Here is a 13,752-nt window from a genome sequence, read left to right as displayed (position 1 = left end):
GCTAATTTTTAAATTTTTTTAGGGACGGTGTCTCTCTGTGTTGTGCTGGCTGGTCTCAAACTGGGCTCAAGCAATCCTCTGGCCTCGCCTCCAAAAGTCCTGGGATTACAGGTGTGAGCTGCTGCACCTGACCCTCTTCTGGTTTTAATGAGGAGAATATCAACCTTGCAGAGCTTCCTTGCTGGCGTGTTCTGGCTATTTCTGCCCGTAGTCCCTGAAAAAGCTAAGACAAGAAGCAAGGCATGACCTTTCAGGACTGTGTGGGGACTCAAGAAGTATGACTGAAGTCAGGATAGAAGGCCCTTCCTTTGGGCCCTGTTAGCCTGGGTTCTGTGAGGACTCTCTGGTTTGGAGGTTGAAGGCAAAAGGTTTTTCCCCAAAAGCATCTTGTGGTTTCATAGTGCTGTCCTATAAGAAGTATAGACATCCCTCTAGTATATAAACTATCCATCCTCCAGTTTTTGAAGTAATATACTTAATATCCCACTGTCAAAGCTAAAGTATCTCAGCATCTTAGACTTTTAGTACTCTAGTCCATTGCTGCCTACCCAATAGAAATACAATGTAAGTCACATATGCAATTGGGAGTTTTCCAGTAATGACATTTTAAAAAGTTAAAAATAAAAGGTATAATTAATTTTAACTGTATATTTTACTTAACTCAATATATTTAAAAAATCATTTCCTCATACAGTCAAAATAAAAATTGAAATATTTTGCATTCTTTTTCTCATACTAAATCTTTGAAATCCAGTGTTTCTTTCGTTTCTTTTTTTTTTTTTTTTTTTTGAGACAGAGTCTCACTCTGTTGCCCAGGCTAGAGTGCTGTGGCTTTAGCCTAGCTCACAGCAACCCCAAATTCCTGGGTGATCCTTCTGCCTCAGCCTCCCAAGTAGCTGGGACTACAGGCATGAACCACCATGCCTGGCTAATTTTTTCTATATATATTTTTAGTTTTCTAGCTAATTTCTTTCTATCTTTTTATTTTTATTTTTTTTATTTATTTATTTTTTTGAGACAGAGTCTCACTTTGTTGCCCAGTCTAGAGTGTGTGCTGTGGCATCAGCCTAGCTCACAGCAACCTCAAACTCCTGGGCTCAAGCAATCCTGCTGCCTCAGCCTCCCGAGCAGCTGGGACTACAGGCATGAGCCACCATGCCCGGCTAATTTTTTGTATATATATATTTTTTAGTTGGTCAATTAATTTCTTTCTATTTTTAGTAGAGACAGGGTCTTGCTCAGGCTGGTTTCGAACTCCTAGCCTCGAGCAATCCGCCTGCCTCAGCCTCCCAGAGTGCTAGGATTACAGACGTGAGCCACCGCGCCCGGCTTTCTATCTTTTTAGTAGAGACGTGGTCTTGCTCTTGCTCAGGCTGGTCTTGAACTCCTGACCTTGAGCGATCCTCCAGCCTCGCTCTCTCAGAGTGCTAGGATTGCAGGCGTGAGCCACCGCGCCTGGCCCCAGTGGTTTTTTACACTTGGAACACATTTCAATTTTGATACTAAATATTCATAAGAAATAGTTGATCTATATTTAGATTTCATGAAATTTAGTGTTAAGAAGTAGATTTACATACCCATATTGTTCCAGACATACTTAAAAGTTTAACAGTAACTGAATTGAGTATCAGTTTTTTAATTTAAATTAAATAAAATTTAAAATTCAGTTAATTTGCACTAGCCACATCTCAGGTGCTCAGCAGCCATCTGTAGCTAGTGTCAACCATTTTGGACAGCACAGGTCTAAATTCTTAGAGGAAGGCGGGGATTCATGGATTATCTAGACCCACTCCCCATTTGAGAGACTAAAATCCACAGAGGGAGAAAGACCAGTTCAAAGTCACTTGCTTGGCAAGTTCTGAGGAGGGTATTAGGAGTTGAGAAGGCTGAGTTCTGGCTTCCCTTCTACTCTTGCTAGCAGAATCACCATGGACAAATACTTTGATTGCATGGAGCCTTCCACAAATGGATATTGCCTCTTCTCTGCCTCAATCACAGGGGATTTATGAGGATGTAATTAAATAATAGATATGAAAGGGGGATATACATGGTGAGCCCCACAAAATAAGATATATTCAGAGTCCTTTCCATTTACTCATGCTTCTACTTCTTGGGACTGTACAACTATTAGCCAATCTGTAAGTCAAGCCTCAAAAAACTACACGATGATGGTAAGTATCACCTGATGGACTAATAGTAATAATTGTTATTGATGATGACCATCACACCAACTAGACTGTAAATTCCCTTAGGACAAGGATTATCTTATACTTCTTGATTTTCCCTCCTGAGGTACGAGCTACCCTAACACAAGCTGGCTGTTGGAGTTCTGCTCTTGGTGACTGCTGTTCAATCTCCCATCCAGGTTTTTAGGATGATCGAAGAACGTCCCACACACGCCATCACTGTGCGTGTTTCCTACCTGGAAATCTATAATGAGAGCCTGTTTGATCTCCTGTCCACTCTGCCCTATGTTGGACCCTCAGTCACACCAATGACCATCGTGGAAAACTCTCAAGGGGTCTTCATTAAGGGCTTGTCAGTCCACCTCACAAGTCAGGAGGAGGATGCATTCAGCCTCCTCTTTGAGGTGAGATGATCAAGTCTAAGGGTTCCTTTCCTTTCCTTCCTTCTTTCCCTCCTGCTTAGTTTTTCACTTATTTTGATAATCAGAATGAAAATTCATATATGCTCATTTAGCCAGTCCAGATAATATTGAAAAAATACAGGAACGAAAAAGAATTCACTCATCTGTTTTTTACATAAGGCAATAATTATATATATTTTAGCTTATTTCTTTCCAGTCTTTGTTCCAGTGCAATGGTTTTCTTTACATAGTTGAAAATATTCTTAACATCCTTTTACTCAGTTAACATTAAATTATGAGCACTTGTAGTATAGAAAATATAAGGATTAGCATCTTTAGTATGTAAAAAGCTCTTACAAATCAATCAAGTGTATGTTACTCTTTTAGAAGGCTGGCCTGGCATGGTGGCTTACACCTGTAATCCTTGCACTTTGGGAGGCTGAGGTGGGAGGATCACTTGACACCAGGAGTTCAAGACCAGCCTGGTCTTGACATAGTGAGTCCCTATCTCTACAACAAATGTTTTTTAAAAATTAGCTGGGTATGGTGATGTGTACCTGTAGTAACAGCTACTGGAGAGGCGGAGGCAGGAGGATCACTTGAGCTCAGGAGTTTGAGGTTGCTGTGAGCCATGATCGCACCACTGTACCATATTCTAGCCCAGGTGACAGAGCAAGACCCTTTCTCTAAAAGAAAATAAATGAAAAATTTTAAAAAGTCTTACATGCTATGGCTATGTGCGGTGGCTCATACCTAGCACTCTGGGAGGCCGAGGCAGGAGGATAGTTCAAAGTCAGGAGTTAGAGACCAGCCTGAACAAGAATGAGACCCTGTCTCTACTGAAAGAAATTAGTGGAACAACTAAAAATATATAGGAAAAATTAGCTGGGCATGGTGGCACATGTTTGTAGTCCCAGCTACTTGGGAGGCTGAGGCAGAAGGATCGCTTGACCCCAGGAGTTTGAGGTTGCTGTGAGCTAGGCTGATGCCACGGCACTCTAGCCCAGGCAAGAAAGTGAGACTCTGTCTCAAAAAAAAAAAGTCTTACAGGCTGGAAGTCTTATACATTGCCGGTAGGAATGTAAAATAATATATCTACTTTGGCAGTTTCCTGAAAAGCTCAACATAAATTTTATCATAGGACCTAGCAATTCTCCTAGGTACCTACCCAAGAGAAATGAAAGCATATGTGTGCAAAAAGACTTATGCGCAAATATTCATAGCAGCATTATTCATAATAGCCAAAAACTTGAAATAACCAAAATATCTGTCCGCTAGTGAATGGATGGACAAAATCTGGTATATCCAGGGAATGGAAAACTAGCAATAAAAAGGAATGGGCCGGGCGCAGTGGCTCATGCCTGTAATCCTAGCACTCTGGGAGGCCAAGGGTATAGTGGTGCATGCTTGTAGTCCCAGCTACTGGAGAGGCTGAGGCAGAAGGATTGCTTGAGCCCAGGAGTTTGAGGTTGCTGTGAGCTAGGCTGATGCCACGGCACTCTAGCCCAGGCAACAGAGTGAAACTCTGTCTCAAAAAAAATAAAATAAAAGGAATGGAGTACTGATGCATGCTACAATAAACCTCAAAACATGCTAATTAGAAGTCAGTCATACATATTATATGACTCCATTCATATCAAATGTCCAGAATAGCCACATCCATAGAGACAGAGAACACACCAGCGGTTGCTTGTGGGAGTGGGAATTAACTGCAAATGGACCTGAGGGAGTTTTGGGGGTGATGAGATATTTCTTTTTTTTTTTTTTTTTTTGAGACAGAGTCTCACTTTGTTGCCCAGGCTAGAGTGAGTGCCATGGCATCAGCCTAGCTCACAGCAACCTCAAACTCCTGGGCTCAAGCAATCCTGCTGCCTCAGCCTCCCAAGTAGATGGGACTACAGGTATGTGGCCACCATGCCTGGCTAATTTTTTCTATATATATTAGTTGGCCAATTAATTTCTTTCTATTCATAGTTGAAACGGGGTCTCGCTCTTACTCAGGCTGGTTTTGAACTCCTGACCTCGAGCAATCCGCCCGCCTCGGCTTCCCAGAGTGTGCACTACTTTTAATAAAAGGATTTGTTCTGTAAAATTTGGATTCAGTCAAAAGGCTGCACTCAAGGATCCAGAAGGCCACATGTGGCCCCACGGCCACAGGTTCCCCACCACTGCATCGGTTCCTTACATCCTGTCTCCCCTGTAGTAAAACAGTGAAAGCAGATATCACATGCATTTATGGAGGGGGTAAGTATTTGTACCATAGGAGAGGAACTCCAATATTATTATGAATCTCAGAGCTTATATAGCAACTGTCACATGTACCTCTTTTTCCCTATGTGGGGAGAGAGAAGGTTGAAGGGTGGGGGAAGGGAGACAAGGAAAGGAAGGATTAGAGAAAGCATGCTTTTCTTTTAGAATAAGCAAATCCACTCTTGAGAAAGGAGGGGAAGTTCTCTACCCTGGAATGTTGTAAGCATTTGGTTCTGGGCAAGAAAGATAGATTATGTCACCCTGTGGGAACAGGTGGCTTGGGTGAGTGGGTGGGGGCCTCAGAGGTAGAAGAGTAAGGAGAGGAGGTAAGTGGCTCCAGGTCTACCACCCTTAGAATTTGAAGAGCAAATGACTCTGGGGCAAAAAGGAGACATTCTTTATAACAAGTCAGTTTCATCGCTCAGAGCAACAGGGAGAAATCCCCAGAGGTTTGCCTTACAGCACCTGTCTATGGGTGCCCGCAGGACAGTAAGAGCCTTGGTTCTTACAGTCCCTGGATTCCAGCTCCCACTTTGTGTATGACGCCTGGGTATTTCTTTTACTTTCTTGCAATCTCAGGCATTCACTCAAAAGGATACTTTAAATATTCCGCCATCACCTTTAGATGTTTTGCAGTAGAAGGGTTACTGAATACTTAGTTCCTTATATTGCTGAAAATAGAAGCCTCCTTCATGTTTTGTGTTGAGATACAGTGCAAAAGATGTAAGGCTTGGAATTGGGGGACCTGGGCTTTAATTCAATTTTCTTTAAAGCTATGTAGCCTTAATTTTGAGCAAATCATTAATCTCTCCTATTCCTAGTTTTCTCATCTGTAAAAGTGGAACACTAATAATACCTGTCCCCAAAGATTTATGAGAATCTAATCACATATTTTGAGCACCTACTACAGGGCCTTGCACACAGTAAGTGTTCAGTGGAAGCTGTTCGGAAGTATGATTGGTATTGGTTGAGCACTCTTTATATTTAATATTTGGAATTGAACAAAACACTTTGTCAGCAGCAATAATTCCTCAAACCTTGATGCTTTCCCGGACCTGTCCTTGTTGAGCTTTGATGGTAAAAAGACAAATGCAAGGCTGAAATGAGCTCATTGTGGAGTGGGAAAGGAAAAGGAAAAAACCTATGACGACCATGACACATGTTCAGGAATGACAGGCACCCTGATGGATGTGGGCTAGAGTGGGGAAAGTCAGCAGAGAACTCTTCATGGAGGAAGGGACAGTTCTCTGACCTTCAGAGTTTGCTGAATAGGAGCCAGAAAGACCAGGGAAGAGGATACTTCAGAAAGAGAGGACTGAACAGTAAAGGTGAAGTGAACCCTAATACTCTTGGTGAGTGTCACTGCATTTGCAAGATAGCTAGGCAGTGAGAAGCTATTGAGATGTAGCCATGGGGGTCTGACAGACTTGCTCCACAGCCCCAGGCCTCCTCTCCTCAGCATGTGGTCTCCTGTCCCCAGGGGTCATGGCATCACTGCTTTGAGGCTTGTTCAAAACATTTCTCAGGGGCCTTTAAGGAGACAGGAGTCCATTCTGCAAGGACCTTTTTCTCTAAGAACAGCCACTTCCACACTCACTGCATTTGCTTTGAATTGTATTCTGGTTGTAGGGCCCAATGAGAGGCAAGGGTCTGCTGTCCCTTTAAAAATACAAATTAATTATTTTTCTTAATTTTTTTTTTTTTTGAAACAGAGTCTTGCTTTGTTGCCCAGGCTACAGTGAGTGCCATGACATCAGCCTAGCTCACAGCAACCTCAGGCTCCTGGGCTCAAGCGATCCTCCTGCCTCAGCCCCCGAGTAGCTGGGACTACAGGCATGTGCTACCATGTCCAGCTAATTTTTTTCTATGTATATTAGTTGGCCAATTAATTTCTATTTATAGTAGAGACGGGGTCTCACTCTTGCTCAGGCTGGTTTTGAACTCCTGAGCTCAAACGATCTGCCCGCCTTGGCCTCCCAGAGAGCTAGGATTACAGGCGTGAGCCATCGCACCCGGCCCATAATATGATTTTGGATTCTGCATTTCTCTTATCGAAAATTATTTGCCAATAATTTTACTGTTTACTGCCTGCCTAATATTCCGTTGTACAGATAGATTAGTCCCTTTTTGTTGGATATGCAGGTTGATTCTGATTCAATATTAATGAACATTTTTAAGGCTCTTGGTTCTTGCTTTTCAGAAAAACACACCAATTCACACATTCTCAGCAGCAGGTGAAAGTATAGGTCTGGACTCCCAATTTATCTCCCTTTCTATTATACTAGTTTATAAAAGAAGTTTGCCTGGAATGCCAAGTTTGCAGTGATCAGAGATTACTTGTGTAGCTATTGGTGTAATTGAAAAATGACCCAAATGCTTTGTTATTTTAATTTTTCAAAATGTTGCCTATATTTCCCTTCTTCTTCAGGGAGAGACCAACAGGATTATAGCCTCCCACACATTGAATAAAAACTCTTCCAGATCGCACTGCATTTTTACCATCTATGTGGAGGTAGGTACAAGGCTCTTTGATCAGCCTGAGAGGGCCAGTCAATTCCCAATGGGGCCTGCTCAATCAGAAACTTCCCTCTGTGACAGTCTAACTTCAATTTGGATGTTTTGTAGGCCCATTCTCGGACTTTATCAGATGAAAAGTACATCACTTCCAAAATTAACTTGGTGGATCTGGCAGGCTCAGAGAGGCTGGGCAAGTCTGGGGTAAGTGAGGAGGGCAAGAGGTTGCTTCTCCACAAACCAGGGGCCCTGCTTCTGACATAGTACCTATGCATGTGGGCCACCCCTCTTCAGGTATTTGTGAGCACAGTCCTGAGCTAGGTTATGTGAAGCATGTGGCCTTGCTAGAGGGACAGAATTGGCAGAGGTTGAATAACTGCTACCTAGGGGCAGTTTCTACCTATCAGGAATTTTTAAATGTTAAATGTGAGATAATACCCCTAAATGCTTAGCAAGGTGCTTAATACTCAGTAAGTGCTCATAAAATACTTCATACTATTACAAGTATAGCATTTCTCTATGTATGAATATGAATGTTCATATGAGTGATTGCATGAGTATTTTATTTCAAATAAATACTTGTATGAGTATATTAGCACAAGCATTTACAAGAGTATTTAAATGAGCATTCATATGTGCATTCATATGAATGTTTGTATGAACATTCACAGGATTATTTGCTCAAGTATCTGTACAAGTATTCCTAAATGTATTCATATTAGTGAATTTTAAGTGAGTATTCAAATGAATATTCACATAAGTATTTAAATTCACATGAACATTCATATGAATATTTGCTTGAGTATTCCTATGAATTTTGGTATTACCATTATTAGCCCAAGATAGAATACAGTCCCATGACATTAAGGGAAGAACTTAGTTCTGGGAAGGACGCTCTGACCTGACCACAGATTTATAATATCACCCCAAACCAGGAGGGCAGCCATTCTTAGTGGGGCAGTCTCTCTACTCTGTCCAAAATATAACTGACCTTTGGTTTGTAGTCTGAGGGCCGAGTCCTGAAGGAAGCCACTTACATCAACAAGTCGCTGTCATTCCTGGAGCAGGCCATCGTTGCCCTCGGGGACCAGAAGAGGGACCACATCCCCTTCCGGCAGTGCAAGCTCACTCACGCCCTGAAGGACTCCTTAGGTGAGGGGATGTTGTTGGTGCCCAGGATGAAGGGTCTGTGTCCCTGGGGAAGAACAGGCCTGGCACAGCTGCCACTGATGATAATGGAACCCCTCCCTCCTGGTGGCATGGATTTACTTACAGTCCTTTCACAGTGATTTCAGACACATCCTGAAAAGACAGAATCACACACGGTGCCCTCTTTTTGTACCCAGAACATGCCATGCTATTCACTTCTCAGAACCTTTACTTAAGCTTTTTTATCTCTACTGGGAATACCTTCTCTTTTCCTGTCATCCCTAAACCAACTCACAGAATTGTTCATAGCCTTAAAGTTCTAGGAGGAGAGCTTCTCCCTTGACGTCTTCCCTTCCCCTGCAGCCTCCTGGGCAGAGCAGCCGGGGCTGTGTCTTATGATCCCCATGAACCTAGACCTTTGTGTTGGGCTTGACAACATAGTCACTGGTGTCTGATTGTTAACTGAGTGTCACCATGAACAAAGCTCTGGCTCATACTCCTCTCTCCCAACCCTGCCCCTCCCTGCCCCACACCATGTCTCCTCTTTTGTTTTTTCCTGACTGCTCTTTTAGGTATATCTGATAGCTTCTCTATCTTCTCTCTCTCTTTCCCTTGCCTCTCAGCCTCATACATGTTTGGGTATGTCCTCTCTGACCCTATCTTAATCAGTTCAGGATGCTATAACAAAATACCATAGACTAAGTGGCTTAAACAACAGATCTTTATTTTCTGCAGTAGTGGGGACTGGAAAGTCCAAGATCAAGGTTCCAGCAGATTTAGTTCCTGGTGAGGGCCCTGTTCCTGGCTTGTAGATGGTCACCTTCTCTCTGTATCCTCACATGGAAAAAAAGAAAGCGCTCTGATCTCTCTTTCTTTTTTAAAAAGAACCCTAATGTCATCACAGGGGCCACACCCTCATGACTTCTTCTAAACCTTATTACCTCCCAAAGGCCCCACCTCCAAATACCGTCACTTTTGGATTTAGGGTTTCAACATAAGAATTTTGTGAGGACACAAACATTCAGTTCATAACAGACTCCCACTAGCCCCAAGGCAGTCTCTTGGCAGAAAAACCACATGGTTCATGGCCCTTCTGTTTCTTGCTTTCTGCAGGGGGAAACTGCAATATGGTCCTTGTGACAAACATCTATGGAGAAGCCACCCAGTTGGAAGAAACAGTACGTATAGACAGCCAGTGTGACCAGGTTGGAATCTTTCCTCATGGGAGCCAGGACTGGGTCAGTTGACTCCTGGCTGATCTGGCACAGTATCCATAGGCATTATGAAGAGTAGAAAGATCTCAGGGATGAGTCTGAGCCAAAATGCTGAGTGGGGCCCAGAGGCAGGATCCAAACACCAGGCACTAAGCACTTCCTCTGAAGAAGAGGGCAAGGTAGGAGGCAGGCTCAGCATGAAGGACCATGCAAGGAAGGGAGACTGAGAACTAGCTTTGTGGGGGAAAGGACCATGTTTCCTGGGGTGCTGCTCCTATGAATGGGGAACAAGGACAGGCAACTTACTTGTTCTTCATAATCATACATGTTTAAACATCTTGAAAACGTCACAGGATTCCAGGCTGTGGTTATAAGGCCTGTATGAGCAGAAAGGTATTAATCATCTGCCATGTGCAAGGTGGTGAGAGGGAAGTAGCTCAGTAGAGATGAGTCATACATGGCCTTGGACCTCAGAAATCCCAACTCAAGAAGAGAGAAGCCATGGCCCTAAGTAACATTAGAGGCCCAGATGGAAGAGACCTTCAGAGGAAGGCTGGAGGGAGATGACGAGGGATTTTTCCTAAGGCTGGAGTAGGGGAAAGTGGGAACTGAGCTGGCTGGGGTTAAAGGATTGGTGGTAGGATGAGCAGAGGTGCTCCTGGCAGAGCTAACAGTAGGACTGAAAGTGTGACCCATGCTAGAAACATCTGGCTACTGCAGGGGAAGGAGAAGCATGTCTCCAGTAGAAGAAAATAAATTGCAGGGTCTGGATGGGGCCTGGTGGGCAGGCCGAGGCCTTGGCTGTTTTTCTACAGGTGACTAGAGCCTTCAAAGCATTTCAGTAGGGTAGGATTATGGCCAGAGGTGTGACTCAGGCAGATTAACCCAATGACAAGACACAGGTGGCCTGGGAAGGGGAGAAGCTTGTGAGAATCAGAGGCAAGAATAAGGGTCCAACACAGTGACACAGGCGAGTCCACAAGCCCAGAGGAGCTGTTGGAGGGGTTTCATGGGTTTTGGACAAAGGTATATTGGGAGTATGGAAGCTAATGATTTCTTCTCCATATGTTTTAAAACTTTAAAAATGTTCCTGTCATGGATTGTGTAGCTGTATGCAGTAACACTGCACATGAGTACATAAGTAACCACAGCGATGGAGTTGTGGCCATACTTGCTGTGTGAGTGAAGCAGGGGAGTCTGACTTGGCTCCACACAGTCAGGGGCCCTTTGCTGAGCTATGAGTCAGCCCAGCATGGTAGGAGACAGGAATCTCAAGGCCTGCCTCCTGCCGCCACTGGCTGCTCCTCACTGCCAAGGAGGAGGCCTCCACCCCTCATCTAACATCCGTGCAGTGGGGCATAGTGTCGGAGTTTCCCAAGTGCCTGCTCATGTGGCCACCTCATGGGCTTCTAGCCATGATTACCCACCAGGTGGGCTGCCCACCAGGGACTCTGGTGGGACCCCCCAGATGTCACTGCATAGGCTAAGGAGACCCAACAGTCCATTTTGGAGCACACTTCTGTACGGAGATTTGTCTTTCCTAGTGGTCTCCTTTTACATGTTTTGCAGATATCTGTATTCACAAGTGATGGACCAAAGACATTGGAGCCAACCAGTACACACACGCATGTTAGAACTCTACTGAGTTGAATTTTTGGCTTTGCCACTGAGTAGCAAAGGCTAACTAGTACATTCTAATGCCTCCTTCCACTCAAGTTCAACATTTACCACACACCTACCATTTGCTGACCCAATGGGAGAAATTCTGATTGCCCAGGCACTCAAGGCTGTTCTCACGTCTACCATTAGCACACATTGAGCTTCCTCTTGTGGTACCCTCTCATTGTCTCAGTGCCCCTGGATGTTGACCTGGCTTTTGCCTCACTCACACTTAGGGCACAGCCTGATGTCCCTCCATCAGGATATTGTTACCCCTTTCCCATCACCTGGAAAACTACAGCTCTGGCCCCTCCCAGGCTCTACTCTTGTCCCTACCCAGGGCACTAGAAGTATTTCCTATAGATCCTCCTCCTCCCAGAAGTGAAGAGCACACACTTAGGAACCAGAGTGCCTGGGTTGAATTTTTGTGCCACCACTGATGAGCTCTGTGGCCTTGAGTGCGTTGCTTGACCTCTCTGTGTTTTGCCATCCTCATCTATAAAACGGGACTGAGGATGCTCCTGCCTTGTATGGAGTTATGAGGTTTAAATGAGTTAACACTCTTACATCACTTAGAACAGAGCCTGAGCCACAGCAAGCTCACCTACCCATTATCTAGCAGAATGAAGGGCTGAGCAAGCTGAGGCACTCCTCCAGCTGACAGTTTGGGAGGTTTAGGCCCCAGGTGCCCAATGCAGGGTTGGATGTGATAGCCATAAGCCTTGCTGAAGGGAGGCTGAGAGAGCAGGGGCTCAGTACCCCATCCTATCCTGACACGGCCTCGTGGCTCAGCAGCAGTGAGGTCCCTGAGGGACAAGGCTGGTAGGGGCCCATCTCTGTGGTGACAGTGAGGCCTTTTAGCTCAAATGCTGTGGAGACCCATTGGGGATGATGGAAAGACACTTTTCGCTGAGGCTGGGAGGCTGAGTCCTGATTTCATCACTCCAGAGCAGTCATGCCCATGTTTCTCAGCATGTGTGGCTGGAGATCCGTGCTCCCCGTATGCCGCAGAACTACCAATTCCCACTCAGACTGCTGGTCCATCTACAGTCAGCCTGAACACCTGCCTTCCCAGCAATGGCTCAGGGCAGCCACTGGCCACATGTAGCCATTGAGTGTCAAATGTGGCTGGTCTAAATTGAGATATAGTGTAAATGTAAAATGCACACCAGATTTCAAAGACCTATAAAAAAATGTAAAATATCTCAATCATTTAAAAATATTGATTATATATTGAAATAATAATATTTTGGACATATTAAAGTTTAAATACAATATATTAAAATTATTTTCATTTGCTTCTTTTCACCTATTCTCATATGGCTACTAGAAAATTTAAAATTACATAGATGGCTTGCATTTGGGGTTTTTTTTTTAATTTATCACATGATTCTAATGGGAATCATTTAGAGATTTTAAACTCTTAAATATTCAATTCTTTTTTTTTTCAGCATATTATGGGGGTACAAATGTTAAGGTTATGTATATTTCCCTTGCCCTCTCTACCCCCTCGAGTCAGAGCTTCAAGCATGTCCATCCCCCAGTTGGTGCGCATCACACTCATTATGTATGTATATACCCATCCCCTCCCCCCCACACCTGCCCGACACCCGAGGGTTATTCTTATATGTCTGGCATTTGTGGTTTTGATATTTCTGTTGGACATCACTGATCTGGACTCGAAGAAGCATGTGAAAGGGGACAGGGGCCACCCTCCCAAAAGGGGCCCCTGTGGGTCGTGGAAGGAGCAGAGAGAACCTTCATGTGAAGGAGGACCAGGAGGACTTCGTTTTCAGCTGGGCCAGGGAGATAGAGTGGAACATGGGGAGGCAGACAGCATAGGAGGAGAAGAAAGGGCACTCTAGGTAAGGTTGCTTGAGCAAAGGCCTAGAAGAACATGGTCAGGTTTAGATAAAGAAATAGACCAAGGTGTATTCTCATCATGTACACGATGAGGACCAGGCTGTAGTATGTGCCCTCTACAATTTCTTCCTGTTCCACTCCCACCCGACTTGAGGACTTCACTGCCAAGAGCTCTTTTGACCAATGTCCCCTTAGTGAAGTGAACCAACATGGTGGGTTGGACAAGGCAGGCTGGGTCTCTGAGGAGGCTGATTTTCTTGGGGTCTCACTTTAGTGGGGAGCCATCTGATATCTATCTGGTCTATTTTTCAGCTGTCTTCTCTGCGATTTGCCAGCAGGATGAAGCTGGTCACCACAGAGCCTGCCATCAATGAAAAGTATGATGCTGAGGTACTGAGGGGCTTATGGACAGGTGCCCCACTGTGGGGGAGGTATATGGGTTTGCTACCTGGGTCATACAAGCTTGGCATCCCTTCTTTCCTCAACCAAAGATAACCTTACAGCCCTGGATCAGTT

The 13,752-nt window shown here is 44.4% G+C and overlaps 1 protein-coding gene across 8 annotated transcripts in view; it reads left to right on the top strand.

The window, feature by feature from the left end:
- Positions 1-13,752, top strand: part of KIF9 (kinesin family member 9) — a 49,275-nt gene that overhangs the window by 10,486 nt on the left and 25,037 nt on the right. For all 8 annotated transcript variants that reach the window (XM_076007085.1, XM_012771084.3, XM_012771085.3 and 5 more), the window contains 6 exons: positions 2,366-2,590; positions 7,266-7,349; positions 7,463-7,555; positions 8,356-8,503; positions 9,614-9,678; positions 13,549-13,626. In XM_076007085.1, the coding sequence (XP_075863200.1) occupies positions 2,366-2,590; positions 7,266-7,349; positions 7,463-7,555; positions 8,356-8,503; positions 9,614-9,678; positions 13,549-13,626 (693 nt within the window). The remainder of the gene's footprint in view (positions 1-2,365; positions 2,591-7,265; positions 7,350-7,462; positions 7,556-8,355; positions 8,504-9,613; positions 9,679-13,548; positions 13,627-13,752) is intronic.

The sequence above is a fragment of the Microcebus murinus genome, chromosome 1 (genome assembly GCF_040939455.1).
Source record: "Microcebus murinus isolate Inina chromosome 1, M.murinus_Inina_mat1.0, whole genome shotgun sequence".
Lineage (NCBI taxonomy): Eukaryota > Metazoa > Chordata > Mammalia > Primates > Cheirogaleidae > Microcebus > Microcebus murinus.
The sequence above is the reverse complement of the archived record's forward strand: the minus strand, read 5'-3'. Positions and strand labels throughout refer to the sequence as shown.